At 37.7% G+C, this 18,307-nt stretch overlaps 1 protein-coding gene and 1 pseudogene across 2 annotated transcripts; one reads left to right on the forward strand and one right to left on the reverse strand.

Moving 5' to 3' along the window:
* The first annotated feature begins 5,934 nt into the window (after positions 1 to 5,934).
* Positions 5,935 to 6,193, forward strand: LOC143679943 (non-histone chromosomal protein HMG-17 pseudogene; annotated as a pseudogene).
* A 1,165-nt stretch (positions 6,194 to 7,358) lies between these two features.
* RIT1 (Ras like without CAAX 1) lies at positions 7,359 to 17,777 on the reverse strand. Of its 2 annotated transcripts, none has more exons than XM_077156418.1 (6): positions 17,646 to 17,777; positions 17,025 to 17,170; positions 16,797 to 16,853; positions 14,015 to 14,088; positions 13,605 to 13,796; positions 7,359 to 12,600 (listed from the first exon to the last, which is right to left on the reverse strand). In XM_077156418.1, exons 2-6 carry the CDS (start codon positions 17,128 to 17,130, stop codon positions 12,370 to 12,372), a joined length of 660 nt encoding a protein of 219 aa, XP_077012533.1. In that variant the 5' UTR covers positions 17,131 to 17,170; positions 17,646 to 17,777; the 3' UTR covers positions 7,359 to 12,369. The 2 variants fall into 2 exon arrangements, with proteins under 2 accessions (XP_077012533.1, XP_077012534.1); XM_077156419.1 differs by lacking the exon at positions 17,646 to 17,777 and adding an exon at positions 17,361 to 17,557.
* Positions 17,778 to 18,307: the final 530 nt, after the last annotated feature.

Genomic DNA, 18,307 nt, shown 5'->3' on the forward strand with positions numbered 1-18,307 from the left:
GAGGTCAAAGAGAAAGAGAGAATCTTGAAAGCAGCAAGAGAAAAGCAATCCATCACAAACAAGGGAAGCCCAATAAGACTATGCGCAGATCTCTCAGCAGAAACCATGGAGGCAAGGAGACACTGGGATAATATATTTAAATTATTAAAAGAGAAAAACTGCCAACCAAGAATTCTATATACAGCAAAATTGTCCTTCAAAAATGAGGGAGAAATTAAAACATTTTCAGACAAAAAATCACTGAGAGAATTTGTGACCAAGAGACCAGCTCTGCAAGAAATACTAAAGGGAGCACTAGAGACAGATAAAAGGACAGAAGAGAGAGGTGTGGAGAAGAGTGTAGAAAATAAGACCATGAGTAAAGGTAAAAAGAAGGAAAATTAGATATGACATATAAAATCCAGAAGGCAAAATAGCAGAAGAAAGTACTACCCATGCAGTAATAACACTGAATGTTAATGGATTAAACTCTCCAATCAAAAGACATAGTCTGGCAGAATGGATTAAAAAACAGGACACATTTATATGCTGTCTCTACTCAAAGGACACGAGGCCAAGGACACAAATGGACATTTACACACCAATATTTATAGCAGCATTATTAACAATTACCAAGAAATGGAAACAGCCAAAATGTCCATCAACAGACAGTTGGCTAAACAAATTGTGACATTTACATAAGATGGAATATTATGCAGCTCTAAGACAGAATAAAGTTATGAAGTATGTAACAACATGAATGGACCTTAAGGACATTATGCTGAGTGTGATTAGCCAAAACCAAAAGGACAAATACTGTATAGTCTCACTGATATGAACTGACATCAGTGAATAAACTTGGAATATTTCGTTGGTAACAGAGACCATCAGGAGATAGAAATAGGGTAAGATATTGGGTAATTGGAGCTGAAGGGATACAGATTGTACAACAGGACTGAATATAAAAACTCAGAAATAGACAGCACAATATTACCTAACCGTAATACAATTATGTTAAAACAGTGAATGAAGCTGCATATGAGAATGATAGAGGGAGGAGGGCTGGGGCATAGATGAAATCACAAAGAAAGATAGATGATAAAGATTGAGATGGTGTAATCTAGGAATGCCTAGAGTCTATAATGATAGTGACTAAATGTACAAATTTAAAAAATGTTTTTGCATGAGGAAGCTCAAAAGAATGTCATTACTGCAGTGTGCTGAAAATAGATGGTACTTAATATTTAAAAATTTCAACTAACATGCGAGACTAAAGCGAAAAATGTCTATTTGGTACAAATCTATACTTTGACTAGTGCATCTCTTAATATAACTTATGTAGATAGTTGATTGAACACCTAAAGTACATGGAACTTTGTATAGGACATGAGATTTTGTTGGTTGTCCAGGTGATGCCCTGATGAATCCCAGAGTGATTTGATCAGTGAGTGGAAAAGTATTTGCAAAGTCCCTGCGCTGGTTTGAAAGGAAGCATGCCCCCTAAGAAAAGCCATGTTTTAATATAAATCTCATTTCTTAAAGGTAGAATAATCCCTATTCAATACTGTATATTTGAAACTGTAATGAGATCATCTCCCTGGTTGATGTGATTTAGATAAGAATGGTTGTTAAACTGGATTAGGGGATGACATGTCTCCACCCATTTGAGTGGGTCTTGATTAGTTTCTGAAGTCCTATAAAAGAGGAAACATTTTGGAGATTTAGAGATTCAGAGAGAGCAGAGAATGCTGCAGCACCACGAAGCCGAGAGTCCACGAGCCAGTGACCTTTGGAGATGAAGAAGGAAAACGCCTCCCGGGGAGCTTCATGAAATCGGAAGCCAGGAGAGAAAGCTAGCAGATGATGCTGTGTTCACCATGTGCCCTTCCAGCTGAGAGAGAAACCCTGAACTTCATCAGCCTTCTTGAACCAAGGTATCTTTCCCTGGATGCCTTTGATTGGACATTTCTATAGACTTGTTTTAATTGGGACATTTTCTCGGCCTTAGAACTATAAACTAGCAACTCATTAAATTCCCCTTGTTAAAAGCCATTCCGTTTCTGGTATATTGCATTCCAGCAGCTAGCAAACTAGAACAGTCCCCTTGGGGAATGGTGAGAGCGGGGGAAAACTCAACTTCCCCAAGTTGAATTCTTGATATTCTCACAAGCAGTGTGGACAACCAAAGCTACAGGCTGAGCCCCCAGTCTTGGGGTTTGTTCATATGAAACTTAACCCCACAGGGTCAAGCCTACTTAAAATTAAGCCTAAGAGTCACCCCCAGGAGAACCTCTTTTGTTGCTCAGATGTGACTTCTCTCTCCAGCCAACACAGCAAGCAGGCTCACCAGCTTCTCCCTGTCTACATGGGACATGACTACCAGGGGTGTGGATCTTCCTGGCAGCGTGGGACAGAAATCCCAGAATGAGCTGAGATTCAGCATCAAGGGATTGAGAAAAACTCTAGAATGAGCTGAGACCCAGCATCAAGGGATTGAGAAAACCTTCTCGACCAAAAGGGGAAAGAGGGAAATGAGACAAAGTGTCAATGGCTGAGAGATTCCAGAGTCAAGAGGTTATCCTGGAGGTTATTCTTATGCATTAAGTAGATATCACCTTGTTGTTCAAGATGTAGTGGAGAGGCTGGAGGGAACTGCCTGAAAATGTAGATCTGTGTTCCAGTAGCCATGTTTCTTGATGATGATTGTATAATGATACAGCTTTCACAATGTGACTGTGTGATTGTGAAAACCTTGTGTCTGATGCTCCTTTTATCTACCTTGTCAACAGATGAGAGGAACACATGGAATAAAAATAAGTAATAGGGGGAACAAATGTTAAAATAGATTTAGTTTGAAATGCTGGTGATCAATGAAAGGGATCATTGCAAGTAAGGGGTATGGCCTGTAAAATTTTTTTTTCCGTTTGCTATATTTTTCTGTTGTCTTTTTATTTCTTTTTCTGAATTGATGCTAATGTTCTAGGAAATGATCATGATGATGAATATGCAACTATGTGATGGTATTGTGACTTGTTGAGTGTATGTTGGGAATGATTGTTTCTTCTAATTTTTTTTAATTAATAAAAAATTAAAAAAAATAATAGGGGGAACAAATGTTAAAATAGATTTAGTTTGAAATGCTAGTGATCAATGAAAGGGATCAGTAAGGGGCATGGCATGTAAAACTTTTTTTTCTGTTTGTGATATTTTTCTTTTGTCTTTTTATTTCTTTTTCTGAATTCATGCTAATGTTCTGGGAAATGATCATGATGATGAATATGCAAATATGTGATGATATTGTGAATTGCTGAATGTATGTGTTGGGAATGTTTGTGTTTCTTGTAATTTTTTTAATTAATAAAAAATTTAAAAAAATAAAATTTCATCCAGCTAAAGAAAAAAAAAATTTGTGGTTTGTCCAGAGTGATGCCCCAATAAATCTCAGAGTGATTTGAGCAGTGAGTAAAAAAGCATTTGCAAAGTCCTCTTGGGGGAATGCAAGAAAGGGGGAAAATTCAACTTCCCCAAATGGAGAATTTTTGATACTCTCACGAGCTGTGGGGACAACCAAAGCAATAGGCTGAGCCCTCAGTCTGGGGGTTTGTTCATATAAAACTCAACCCTGCAAAGGATAGGCTAAGCCTACTTAAAATTAGGCCTAAGAGTCACCTCCAGAGAACCTCTTTTGTTGCTCATATTTGGGGAAGAGCAAAATGAGACAAAATAAAGTGTCAAAGGCTGAAAGATTTCAGAGTCCAGAGGTCATCCTGGAGGTTGTTCTTACGCATTATATAGATATCACCTTTTCAGTTAAGGTGTAATCGAGAGACTGAAGGGAATTGCCTGAAAATGCAGAGCTGTGTTCCAGTAGCCATGTTTCTTGAAGATGACTGTATAAAGATATAACTTTCACAATGTGCCTGTGTGATTGTGGAAAACCTTGTGTCCAATGCTCCTTTTATCTACCTTATGGATTAAAAATAATAAATAATAGGGGGAAACAAATGTTAAAATAAATTTAGTAATTGAAATGCTAGTGATCAATGAAAGGGAGAGGTAAGGGGTATGGTATGTATGAATTTTTTCCTGTTTTCTTTATATTTCTTTTTCTGAATTGATGCAACTGTTCTAAGAAATGATCATGTTGATGAATATACAACTGTGTGATGATATTGTGAGTTATTGATTATATATCAAGAATGGAATGATCATATAGTAAGAATGTTTGTATGTTGTTATGTTGAATAAATATATATATATATATAAATTAAATAAATGAGGAAAAAGGAGCACTACCTAACTCATTTTATGACGTTAATATCACTCTCATACCAAAATCAGATAAACACGCTACAAGAAAGGAAAACTAAAGGCCAACCTCCTTGGTGAACATAAATGCAAAAATTCTCAACAAAATACTAGCAAATGGAATCCAACAACATATTAAAAGAATTATACATCATGACTAAGTAGGATTCATACCAGGAAAAAAGGGTGGTTCGATGTAAGAAAATCAATCAACATAATACAGCACGTTAATCATAAGGGAAAAAAAAAACCACATGATCATATTGATTGATGATGAAAAAGCATTCGACAAAATCCAGCATCCTTTCCTGATAAAAACACTTCAAAAGTTAGGAATCACAGGTAACTTTTTCAATATCCTAAAGGGCATATATGAAAAAACACGTAGCCAGCATCACAGTCTATGGTGAGAAATTGAAAGCAATCCTCTAAGATCACAAATGAGACAAGGATGCCCAGTGTCACAACTATTATTTGACATTGTATTAGAAGTATTAACTGAAGCAATTAGACAGGAGAAAGAAATAAAAGGCATCCAAATAGGAAAGGAAGAAGTAAAACTTCCATTATTCACAGATGACACAATCTTATGCTTAGAAAACCCTGAGAAATCTAGTAGCAAAGCTACTAGAGCTAATAAACAAATTCAGCGAAGTGGTAGGATACAAGATTTATGTACAAAAATCAGTTATGTTTCTATACACAAACAATGACCTATCTGAGGTGACAATTAAGGAAAAATTTCATTCAGAACAGCAACCAGAAGAATCTGGTATCTAGGAACAACCTAACCAGGGATATCAAGGATTTATACACAGAAAATTACAAAAAATGTTAAAAGTAATTAAAAAATGACCAAAATAGATGGAAAGACATTCCATGCTCATGGATAGGAAGGTTGAATGTCATCAAGATGTCAATTCTACTCAAACTGATCTACAGATTCAATGCAATACCAATCAAAATCCCAACAACCTACTTTCAAGACTTGGAAACACTGGTTATCAAATTTATATGGAAGGGAAAAAGACTCTGAATAGCTAAAGATATCCTAAAGAGAGAGAGAGAGAGAGAGAGAGAGAGAGAGAGAGAGAGAGAGAGAAAGTGGGAGGACTATCACTTCCTGACTTTAAAGCTTAAGTGGTCAAATTAGCATGGTACTGGCACAAAGATAGAAGGAACAACCAATGGAATAGAGTCGAGAGTGCAGAGATAGACCACCAAATTTATGAATGTTTGATCTTCAATAAGGCCCCCAAATCCACTGAACTGGGACAGAATAGTCTTTTCAATAAATGGACATGGGAAAACTGGGTTTCAATAGCCAAGAGAATGAAAGAGGACCCCTACCTTACACCCTATACAAAAATTAATCCAAAATGGATTAAAGACCTAAATGTTAAGAGCCAGTTTCATAAAACTTCTAAAACGTAGGGAAACATCTTCAAGATCTGGAAATGGGAGATAGCTTCTTAACTTTACACCTAAAGCACAAGCAATGAAAGAAAAAATAGAGAAATGGAAACTCCTTAAGATCAAGAGCTTCTGGAGCAGTGTGAAGAGGTGAGAATGACCCCCAGATCAACCAAAGCCCACATGTTGCTGCATCCCCAAGTCCAGCACTTACATCCCACCACTGCTGCCACCATGCCCAAGAGAAAGGTTGAAGGGAATGCTAAAGGAGATAAGCCCAAAGTAAAAGATGAACCACAGAGATCTGCTAAACCTGTTCCTCCAAAGCCAGAACCCAAGCCTAAAAAGGTCCCTGCAAAGAAGGGAGAAAAGGTACCCAAAGGGAAAAAGGGGAAAGCTGATACTGGCAAGGTTAGGAAAAACCCTGCAGAAAATGGAGATGCCAAAAAGAGACCAGGAGCAGAAAGCCGAAGGTGCTGGAGATGCCAAGTGAAGTGTGTGTGTTTTTTGATAACTGTGTACTTCTGTTGACTGTACAGTTTGAAATACTATTTTTATCAAGTTTTATAAAAATGCAGAATTTTGTTTTACTTTTTATTTTAAGCTATGTTGTTAGCACACAGTATACTTGTTTTTTGTGTGTGGGGGGAAGGGGCAAATGTTACTAATAGAATGTCTCCAAAGCTGGATTAACATGGGAGAAAACACCTTTCCCCTCTAGTATCTTTACTGCCAGGATATTGGATTTCCTGATGTTGATACACATTAGCTACCTTGGCACAAATACCTTGTGGTATGGAAAAACTAAAATTCGTTTTTGTCTTCATGTCCTCCCTCTCAGCCTTCAGCATAGACCTGACTCCCTAAAATCTGTTGGGGTCTAACCCCCCCAAAATTACCCCAATGTCCAGCAATCTGGACTTTCCAGTGATACCCCTGAGAATGGCATCCCACAAGAGTAGCGAGTCCTTGTTTAGTTTGTGGATTTCAGATTGATAATTCTGCCATTTTCATTTCATTTCCTGAAAGTTAGGGTCAGCTTGTGAAAAGGTGTCAAAAATGCTAAATGTGAAATGTCAATCCTCACTTTAAACTTTTCCTGTTCAAAGCATCAAATGATGACTTCATTGGGTTTTTATAGAGGCTTTCTGATTTTGGTAGTTCATTGAAGAAGGGAGCTTGAAAGTTGGTGTATACTGTTAACGATTGTCTGCCCATGTCCTGCTTTAAATACCATGATTGTTTATGAAAAGCGTCTTTAACAAAGCTGGATACAGTTTGAAAAAACCAAAAAAGATCAAGAGCTTCTGTGCCTCAAAGGACTTTGTTAAAAAGGTTAAGAGGCTACTCAATGGGAGACAATATTTGGGAACCACATATCAGATATAGGCTTAATATCCTGTGTACATAAAGGAAATTATACAGCTCAACAACAAAAATCAAAAAACTCAATTATAAAATGGGCAGAGGATATGAATAGACACTTTTCTGAAGAGCAAATACAGATGGCTAAAAAGCACATGAAGAGCTGCTGATTTTCATTGGCTATAAGGAAAATGCAAATTAAGACAATGAGATATTACCTCACACTATAAGAATGGCTGCTATTAAACAAATAAGAAACTACAAATGTTGGAGAGTATGTGGAGAAACTGGAACACTTACTCACTGCTGGTGGGAATATATAATGGTGCAGCTGCTGCGGAAGTCAGTTGGTGATTCCTCAGAAAACTAAATATGGAGTTGCTCTATGGCCTGGTAATATCAATACTCAATATATACCCAGAAAAGCTGAGGGCAGTGACACGAACAGACATTTACACACTGATGTTCATAGCAGCACTATTCACAATTGCTAAGAAATGGAAACAATCCAAGTACCCATCAACAGACAACATGGATGAACCTTGAGGACATAATGCTGAGTGAAATAAGTCAGACACAAAAGGGCAGATACCATATGATTTCATAACTGACTCTTTAAAGATAATCTCAGAGGTTACTCTGTAGAATATAGCAGCCCTAGAGATACACAGAAATTAGAGACAGAGGAAAGGCTACCCAAAGAGGTTGAATCTAAATGCAAGGGAACAGATACAAATGATGATAACTAATTAGCAGATTTACAAGAAACATTGCCATATTGAAGGTGAATATGAAAGGGATGTATAGTGCAATGTACACCAATGATTAAATTCATGATTATAAATAAGTTTTCACATGAACTATTTCAATGGTTCGATAGTGGACAAAGAGTCAATGGTAGAGGGAAATACGGGGAAAAATAAAAATGCATGATATGGCCAATAATTAACAGGCAGTTAGATAGTGCTGATGGTGTTCGTTAAACCCCAACCAGCAGCATCACTCCTGCTTTTCTTTTTTTTTAAGACGAAAGAGATGGTTTATTATACATGTGTTACACTAGGTCACAACTGAGAACAGAACTAGTCCAGAACGTCACAGGTCCAGGGCAAAGGACCAAAAGGGGCTGTTTTGGTACAAACAAGGTCTTTCACAGGTCTTCGTAAAGTTGGACAATTATTGGAAGTTCTAGATTCATTGAGAGAATCAAGACAGTAGCCTGCAGTCAATAACTCATATCAGCATCCTCAGCCTCTGGCATTCCATTATTTCTGCTCCCCTGGTCTCCATGGGTGCACACGCTAATGGTTTACTTGGACCTCTGCCTCATTCTTCTTCTTTTGCGCTTCAGCCTGCGCATCCGCTTCTTCCTCCACTTGGCTCTCACGGCGTGGAGGTTTCTAGCAAGATGGCGCTACGGCCGAAAGAGCCCTGCTTTTCTTAAGAGCAGCTAGGGCTCAAACTGAGACTCTTAGGTTTCATGCACTAGGTTTGCCTTCTTGGAACATATAAATCCAAGGGTTCCTAGGTCAGATAAATTCTGAAACCCAGAGGGACCAGCCTCTCCAGGAATTAACTGCACCCCCTGTCCTTTAATGTGGACACCCTTCTCAGCATGAAAGAATGGAACGGGCATTCCCCAAGGATCCCTATAGAGTGGGAGAAGGATTATAGGAGAGGGAGGAGGCGTATCAGAGAAAATGGGATTTAACAAATGAGTATGGCTGCTGAATCACTATATTAATATTCCTTCTAGCCTCCAGTGTTTTGGAGCAGCTAGAAGGAAAAATCTGAAATGATAGAATATTGTCCATGACAAACTCTGGGATCTGTTCTATGGCTGCTTGTTGAAGTGTGCTTTAAAAGTTATTGCTTTTTTCTTTCCATGTTTTATATATCTTATATTTTACAATAAAAAGTCATTAAAAGAAAAAAAGATTGATCCTTAGTTGTTGCAAATCGTATCTAATCTCCAGCACAGGGATATTTTAGATTCATTCAAATCCCTCACAGGTCTTTAAACAATACTTAGTTTACAGAAGAGGCTAATACTTTGAATGTAATTCAGTCACATATCCTAACAGAGGTTACGCTAGAAAATGGAATGCTACCTCCTCCATTTCCCGTTTTAATATCAGACAACATTGACAGTTATTAATCCATTCAACATATGTCAAGTAACAAGAACACAAAAATGCATTCCTTTAATGGCCAAACTAAGTCCTTTCTACTAACACTGATGACTATTTAGAGTGGTGGATGACCCTTCACATGAAAAATTACTCTCACATTAGTGGGCCATGATGGTTCAGCAGGCAGAGTTCTCGCCTGCTATGCCAGAGACCCGGGTTTGATTCCCAATACCTGCCCATGCAAAAAAAAAAGCTCTAAAATCATACTTTGGTAGCCCATGACAAACTCTGGGATCTATCCTGCAATCACTTTTTGAAGAGTGCTTTGAAAACTATTGTTTTTTATTTCTTTGCTTTGTATATATGTTATACTATACAATAAAAAAAGTTAAAAAATTATTACTCCTCATACTGCTCATACTGTTATATTTAGTATACCTACTTGAAAAACTTTTTTAACTCTTGATCAGGTGGCAAATGCTCTTCCTCAATAGGTATCTTCCCCAGTCTCCTCACCCAAGAGTTTATCTGTTTTAATGAAGGGGCCTTCTTTGGCATTCACCTTAGCACCAGACACAGCTGTTCTATACAACGTGAGCACTCAAATTTTTTGAATCAGTACTTCCTGGAATATAAAGTCTCATGGGAATCTTTTTTTTTTTTTTCCTTAAAGTGACCCTTTTGCAATGATTCCAAACATGTCTACCCACTCCTAGTTAAGTGAAGGAAAAGCCCAACAAGTTGTTTAAAAAGTTTTGTATTGTGTCATAGAAATCATCTTCATATACAAGTGCATAATCGAAACATTCTCCATCACAGTAGACAATTTTTTGCTAATGTATCACCAAATTAAAACATGTATCTACTTGTGAATTCTAAACAGCTAATGTTAGACACTAGCTTAAGCCTATAAATCTTGTAATTTATTGATCTGGTATGGCCATGAATAGTTCCAGTGCCTTTTGAGTTGTCCCTGAATTTCTCTCTCTTCAAAGTTCTATGTAGTAATTGACTGTAATGCCCTCAAATAAAGTTGATTATTTAGAGCTTATAAATTACCTACACTGTATGATCACTGAGAAAAGAGATATGATCTACACATATTATACTCCTAAAACTATCTAGCACCATGCACAGAATTTTCAATACTAACTGATGGACTAACTAATATAAAGATCAATTATGACAGTGATAGTTTTAGAAACACTTAATTTGCTATTTTTCTTCTATACAATACAAATCTCTTCCTGTCTTAAAGACCTTTCTGGCAATGTTTTCTGTTGCCTTGACTATCTTTAATTATATAGCTGTCAGTTTTTTGCTTGATGCTAATAACAATTCCCTAGATTATTATTAGTAATGAGAAGGTAAGGCATTAAACTTAAAAGGCTCTAAACTAGTTTTAATGTGGCTGAAATACTGTTATAATAGAATTATACCATATTTCTTTTCTATCTTCATGCTTCTCCAAAGTGCTAAGGTTCCTATAAGATTTCTGTCCTGCACAGATTTAAACTGAGTCTTTCAACTTTTGATAGCTTGACTATCATAAAGCATTATTTGTTTGGTAGCAAAAACCCTTCCAGGAGTTTTTAAAAAGACCACCACTCGGAGCTAAATAAATTACAAAATTCACTTTTCTTTAAACCCACAACAAATATCATTAGTTATATTGAGAAACACAACCCTGTTTTCCTTTTGCCTCTAATGAAAGGTGAAAATAGTAAGTTGAGCTATCACAAACTCCTCTTTTTAAAGTGGATACAAACACTACTTCAGCCTCATTTAATGCTCCATACGTGATATATTACTCTTAGGACTTTCGCATTTAAATTTACATCCCAAATTCAGATCATCAAAATAATCCTGATTCCAAAACAGAGAAATTACCACCAGTATTTAAAGCTATTTCTCCCTAGGACTATAGTTTCTCACTATGTACAGGCAGCAAAGGGAGATTATTTTAGGCAGGCTTTATCAAGGCTCAGACAAACCTGAGGTGAATTTAGCAAGGTCCTTGTGCAAAGAAATCCTCAGAGGGGAAACTCAACATACATGTATATATTAAAGCTTAAAGACTGACTTATTAAATGGAAATACCACAGGCTTTTTTAGAGCACTGAAATTAGTGGTTGTGATATCAAGGAGGCAGATACACAATTTTACTCAATCTCCTGATATCTTTTAGGTATGGAAAATGCAGTCAGTCTGAGAGGGCCTAAAAAACTTTGCCAGATGTAGCTCTTCTCAAGAGCACAGTGAAGCTAGGGTAAAGAACTAGGAAGCAGTTCATGTAAATGTACTGGTATGTGTCTCTGAGGAAAAAATAAACTTTTACAAGGAAGTGGCTGCCCAAGCCAATGATTTAGATTAAGCAAGAGATGAGTAATCAGTAATGTTCTCAAGTGTTAACCTTTGAGGGTAAAGAAGCAAAATCTGAAAGGAAGAGTACAATAACCTCACAGAAGAAAACTTCATTGCATTTTATAAACTTCTATTTGTTCTCACCCATTCCAGTGCTTTTGAGTCAAATGTGCACTTCTTATAAAAGCCAGGCTTCTAAAGGATCGCTATTCTGATCCTATCTTTTTCTAGCCACAGCCCTGCAAACATACGGCCTTATTTCCCCAAATCTCATCACTTCATAATCTGCTATTTGCTTGCTATTTGCTGAACCTTAGCACTGATCTCATCAAGTTTACCTGTATGATTCCTGCTCTGTCTTGAGGAAGCACAGTGTAAATAGAAGACTGAGGTCTTTTGCTGGGAGAGTTCCAGGAAACTGAAGTTCAAAGATAATGTGGATTGCACAGTAAAAATTCCTTTTGTGAGCTTAGTCAAATACATGGTATATACATTCCTCTGAGTATAAACAACTTACATTAATCAATTAATATCAGCAATGGTACTCAAAACATTGATAGGTCAAATTCTAACGTGACAATTTAAAAGTAGACAGTGCTCTGCTGGGTTAATAAATCAGTATTAACTAAAACAGTACTTTAAATACCACATCACTGAAAACTCCTAGTAGGCATGTCCTACTCATCGGTTACTTCAAAAATAACGGTCATAACAGGACAAAGAGCAAGCACCATGCTCACTAATGCAGGTTACTGGACTGCTTTGATTAAGCACTGCAGTTCACAGATACACATTTCCTTTCTTCCCTTCAAGTTACTGAATCTTTCTTCTTCCGGAATGGCGATTTTAGCCTTTTCCATACACTGCTTCTGGGTTTAGATTTTTTCTCCATGGCCAGTACCGCCTCCTTTTCTTTCCTACGTATCTCCCGTACAAGGGCATGGAACACATCATCAATGTAGTAACGGTATGCAGCAGATGTCTCAAAAAAGGGACAGGTGAATTCTCGGGCCAAAGCCAATCCTTCCTCTTTGGAAACCTTTAAAAATGTAAACACGAAAAAAATTTAGAGTAGTAACAGTGGAAAAGAAATGGCTAACTTAACAGAAGAGATCTCAACTCTAGAGGTATTAAAGCAGAGTACAGTGATTTTTGTAATGTTTGAGAGACTGGATTAGATGACTCCTACGATTCTGTCTGCTTTCAAATTCTACGATTCTATTTCTAGTTTATTTTTAAGTAACTTTCTAGAACACAGAATACTGAATAGAAAATTTTCCTCATACTTTTAATTTTAAGAAAGAAAAACACAAGGAGCAACGAGATGTATACTTAAACTACAATACCGAAATCTACTAGGAACACAAAATGGGCATATCCTATTATAGATACAGCATAACTTCTATTTCTGGACATTTAAGACTGTTTCCAACTTTTTACTACCCTAAATAGCCAGGGAATGGGCACTTTACATAATCTGAACAGATTTTTCAAACAAGGATTAACTGGGAAGCAAAACAAATTTAACTACTGTCAAACTACTTTCAAAAATTTGTACCATTCATTGCTTCCATTAGTGGTCATGAACATGCCCATTTCACTACACATTCATTACAATACCAAACAGCAAAACTTTCAACATAACTGCTAACTTGAAGGATAACATTTATTTTAAAATCCTCTACAATTTCTCCCATTCCTGGGCTCATAATCCTTACCATCAGGAAGGCTGACCTAATTTTCTCCTGTTTCAACACAGATGTATTTCTGAAGTTTTAGGATATGTACATTCCATGATCTTTCACTTAATGGTGCTCCCTCTGTCATCTGGCTATAATCCTACAGCTTCTGACCTGTAAACTGATGCCTATAATCTGGATTTTATCTAAAATAAAAGCAACTTAGTAGACATAGGGAAAATTTTCAAGTTGAAGGAGAAGCTAATTCTCATTTTTTTTTTTAAGGCAAAGGTATCTATAAATGGATAAACAACAATAACTAATCCCACAACACTAGAGACAGTATTTTCTTCTCTATCCTCACCTGTCTTAGCTGTTTGAGGTCAGACTTATTTCCCACAAGAACCACAGGTGTATCATCAGTACGTCGAACTCGATAAATAAGCTGTTTAAACTCCCGAACTTCATGGAAACTTCGACGATCCGTGATAGAATAACAGATGATAAACCCTTCTCCTGCCCTCATATACTGATCCCGCATGGCTGTAAATTCTGCCTATAGGGAAACAAGGGTCATTAATACATTGATGCAACCTAAAACTACAGGCACATTAGTTATTTCAGATTAAAGAGATATGTTGATTACCTGCTATCCTGAGTCAGAGTGCATGAAAAATTAAAAGAGAGGAACTAGTGATCTTCTCTGCATAAGCCTTCCCCTCCCCTTTATCAGAGTGAAAAAAACTTTACTCATAGCATTCTGGGATTTAATACCTGTCCAGCTGTATCCAAAATGTCCAGATTGGCAGGCTCATCATCAATACGGATCCGGATTTTATAAGCATCTTCTATAGGTGGGAAGAAAAGTGTACTATAAACCCATAAACACAAGAATAAATACTTTATTTTAAAACTCCTTTTGTGGAGAATTAGATACCACCCAAGTTCTTTAATTGCTCAGATTTTCTCAGGAAGCATGGTAAATCCAGTGAGGTAAGTAAACTGGTATTTGCTAAGGTTTTTGTCTCACATAGATGATGATATAGTTCATTCACAACTTAGAACACAGTTCTAAGCTAAAAAAGGATTCCAAAAGATTCACAATAATCCAGTGAGGTAGGTATTATTATTCCCACTTTACAAATAAAGAAAATTAAAAACACTCAAACATTAAATATCTTCCCTAAATCACACAGCAATTAGAGATAGAGACAGGATTAAAACCCAGGGCTTCTTGACCTAAAAGCCTAATACACTTAACAATATGCTATTATGCCTCCTTATTTCAATAATAAAGAAAAAAGAAAAACCTTAACTTACTCTATTATTTTATGAACAATCAATGTTATCATAATTTCTCCTTTATGAAACCAAATTTATGTATGCATATTATTATAGTAAGATTAAACAATAGTAAGGTAAAAAGGAGAAAAAGCCCACTCAATATTTCTATCATTCAAAAACAACTGCTATTTAGATCCTGATATATGTGACATTTTTCCTTGAATCCCTGTTTCTGACTCTTCCTTAAAGATGAAAGCCTACTAATTCAGTGTTTCCCAAACTACAGGTCATGATCCACAAGGATCGATGAGTTGTGAAATCAATTTAGTGGTCTGAGATCAGCATCAAAACAAACAGAAACCTAAAATAAAATAAAGATACCAAAGTGCACGCATCACATGTAATGAGGTATAGTTTTGTGACATTTTAGTTTTAGTTGCAAATACATATGTATATAAATACATGCAGATATAAACTTTAATGTGTATATGCATACCAGTTACTTTAAAGGAAAAAAATAATTTCTAGAGTTCTCAAGTAAATTACCCAAAGTCCAAATTTATTTTACTCTTAGCATTCTCATAATAGTTTGAATTCCTGAAAAATGTTCTAATTGTGATGTAGGGCACAAAAAAAACCAAGAACAGTTTCTATTTTTCCTGACCCACGTAAGCATCTATAGTATAAAATGACCACATTCAAGGCTGGATACCACAGAACATCCATGGCTTGGTGGAAAACAAGCAGCAGAGGCCTGCCTCAATGGAAATCTTTCCTAGAGAGTTAGGATCAAAAAGTACCACACACTGAAAATCTCTTACTAGTAATTATGGTAGACCTGTGCACTGCCCCCCCACCCCGATTTTCTTTTATACTAGGATATAACTTCTTAGAACCAAATCTGATTATTTATGGTTCAGGAACAGTAATGGTCTTAGTCTCAATAAAAATGAAGCAAAACCTCTCCAGCCAATATGATGAGCAGTATTACCACCCTCCCCCTCTCTGCATGGGACACGACTCCCAGGGGTGTGGACCTTCCTGGCAATGTGGGACAAAGATTCTGGAATGAGCTGAGACTTAGCATCAAATGACTGAGAAAAACCCTAGAATGAGCTGAGAATTAACATCAAGAGACTGAGAGAACCTTCTCGACCAAAAGGGAGAAGAGTAAAATGAGGTAAAGTATCAATGGCTGAGAGATTCCAAACAGAGTCGAGAGGTTATCCTGGAGGTTATTCTTACGCATTAAGTAGATATCACCTTGTTGTTCAAGATGTAGTGGAGAGGCTGGAGGGAACTGCCTGAAAATGTAGAGCTGTGTTCCAGTAGCCATGTTTCTTGATGATGATTGAACAATGATATAGCTTTCACAATGAGACTCTGTGAATGTGAAAACCTTGTGTCTGATGCTCCTTTTAGCTACTATATCAACAAAAGAGTAGAACATATGGAATAAAAATAAATAATAGGGGGAACAAATGTTAAAAATAAAGTCAGTTTGAAATAGTGGTAAATGAAAGCGAGGGTTAAGGGGTATGGTACATATAGTTTTTTTTTCTCTATTATCATTTTATTTCTTTTTCTGTTGTCTTTTTATTTCTTTTTCTAAATCGATGCAAATGTACTAAGAAATGATGAATATGTAACTATGTGATGATATTAAGAATTACTGATTATATATGTAGAATGGAATGATTTCTAAATGTTTTGTTAATTTTTTAAAATTAATTTAAAAAGTTAAAAAAAAGAAAAAAGAAAAAAAATGAAGCAAAACAAAATGACTTTTGGTTTTGCCAACAATGGCGAGTTAAGGATTATAAAAACTGTGAGGAAGGCATTATATATAATGAACTTCAGGTATAAGGATGTATATACAAGACAACAAGGGGAAGAAGTCCAGGCTCTGCAATGTCTGGGTTGTAAGAGTTCAGCGGGCTGGCTCTACTTGTTTTTCTGCTTCCTTTTGTGGAAGTTCAAATCAGCTGACTCATAGTTACAAGGTCTCAAGTTAGACCCTTAAAAAATGTGACAAGGAAAGTTGTTTCTTTAGTGTTCAGTAGACTAAAGACAGTTTATGTATATACAGAATTAAATGAGGAAGAGAGAAATATTCAGTTGCTATGATACTCTTGCTGCTAAATAAATCTGAGACACCAAAACAAGCTCAAAATATAAATAGTTAGAAGCTGTCTTTAAAATATAACATTCACCAAGATACTTTCATGGGGTTTGTTTGGAAACCTAAGTGATAATCTATAATCTGACTTACCTATGGTGGGGTCATGATCTTCTGGGAATCGGTGGCTGATGAACTGCATGGTCATGGCTTCAAAACAAGAAATGGAAGTTAAAATCCACACAAAGATGACCCACAGAAAGAACATTAAGTATGAACACTGCATGACAGTTAGCATTCCATCTGCTTTGGATAGAGATCATTTCCATTAAGTACTTTTCAACTTCACTTCTTGTCAAACAGTCGAAAAATGTCACCTACCACTTTTCCCTACACCACCAGCACCCAGCATCACTAGCTTGTACTCCCGTGAGAGCCCTGCAGGGTTGCTACAACTGGTACCAACTGGTCGAGTTCCAGAATCCATTTTCCTCTTGGGGAAATATGACCAGAGGAAAATCCACCGCCTAGAAAGGAGAAAAATATTTAATTCTTGATGGAGACAATGCCAGGACAGACCCGGAGCCTTCCCTCATTTTGGCCTATCACTCCTGCTCCCTATGATATCCTTTTCTGCGAACCTAAGAATCCCACAACCTCACCCTCCCTCCAGGACAATTCAATCCTGACATATCACCGGTTTCCCGAATCACTAACTTTTCCAGAAAGAAAAATCAGGGCACAAAGAAATCCAGAATTTCTTGTCAGACGTGGGAAACGGCACGATAGGGAACGCGGGCCGAAAGAGAAAGCTGAGGTTTGGGGACCAGTAAGACCACCGTGGCTCAGACCGCAGGGGTCCTCCCCAGACGTCCCGGAGGCCCGAGGTCCCGCCCCCTCCCTGTTCTCCCCGGAGGCGCCCGCCCCTCCCCCAGCGGCACCTCCGCCCGCCTGCATTCTCCCTCCCCTCGGCTTTACGACCTGCTACCCCGCTGCTCGTACCTGTCGGGACAGGAAGGCCCCGGCCTGGTCCTATCACCCACTTGGTTTTTCTTCTCTCGCTGCTAGACGCCGGCACTGACCTGTGACCCCTCCCACGGCCCAGTAAGATGGCGCCACCCGCGCCCGCGGCCCGACGGGAGGGGCAGGGCCACCGCGTGACGCCGCGCCCGCCCCCGCCCCCTCCGGGGCGGGACTTCTCCTCCAGGTCGGCAAACCTCATCCCGCGATTCGCCACTAAGTTCCTAGGGTGGCGCGTGACGTCCCATCCTTAATGGGCAGCTGATGCATACACTCACAATGGGGTTACATTTATTCCCACAGATAAAGGAAGACCTGATTCCAAGGGATGGTCTCTTAAGTTAAAAAAAGTAACAATTCAGCAGTTTGCTGCTTGTGGAAAAAAAAATTGGGTAAGAGTCAAATGTAATGTGGAAGCACAAAGAGGAAGTGAGGAAAGGGGCACCCATCTCCTCCCCCCCCCCAAAAAAAAACTTGAAATCAAGTTGACCCAGATGACTGCTCAACAGCAGAGAAAGCAAATTTCGCCAAAAGGGCAGCTGCCATGACTTGGCTGGAAACCAAAAAAAGAGGTCTCAAAGACTAGACATTCAGATCATTCTAGTTAACCTAAGCACAGTTCTGAACACATCTTAAACATGTAT

This window comes from Tamandua tetradactyla, chromosome 4 (genome assembly GCF_023851605.1).
Source record: "Tamandua tetradactyla isolate mTamTet1 chromosome 4, mTamTet1.pri, whole genome shotgun sequence".
Taxonomy (NCBI): Eukaryota; Metazoa; Chordata; class Mammalia; order Pilosa; family Myrmecophagidae; genus Tamandua; species Tamandua tetradactyla.

Bases quoted from the DNA above. Each gene is read 5' to 3' on its own strand.
- RIT1 (XM_077156418.1), bottom strand. From the start codon at position 17,130: ATGGATTCTGGAACTCGACCAGTTGGTACCAGTTGTAGCAACCCTGCA. The intron at 14,089-16,796 runs GTAAGTCAGATT...TCCCACCTATAG, and splicing joins AGATCATGACCCCACCATAG to AAGATGCTTATAAAATCCGG. The intron at 13,797-14,014 runs GTATTAAATCCC...GTTTCCCTATAG, and splicing joins TTTTGGATACAGCTGGACAG to GCAGAATTTACAGCCATGCG.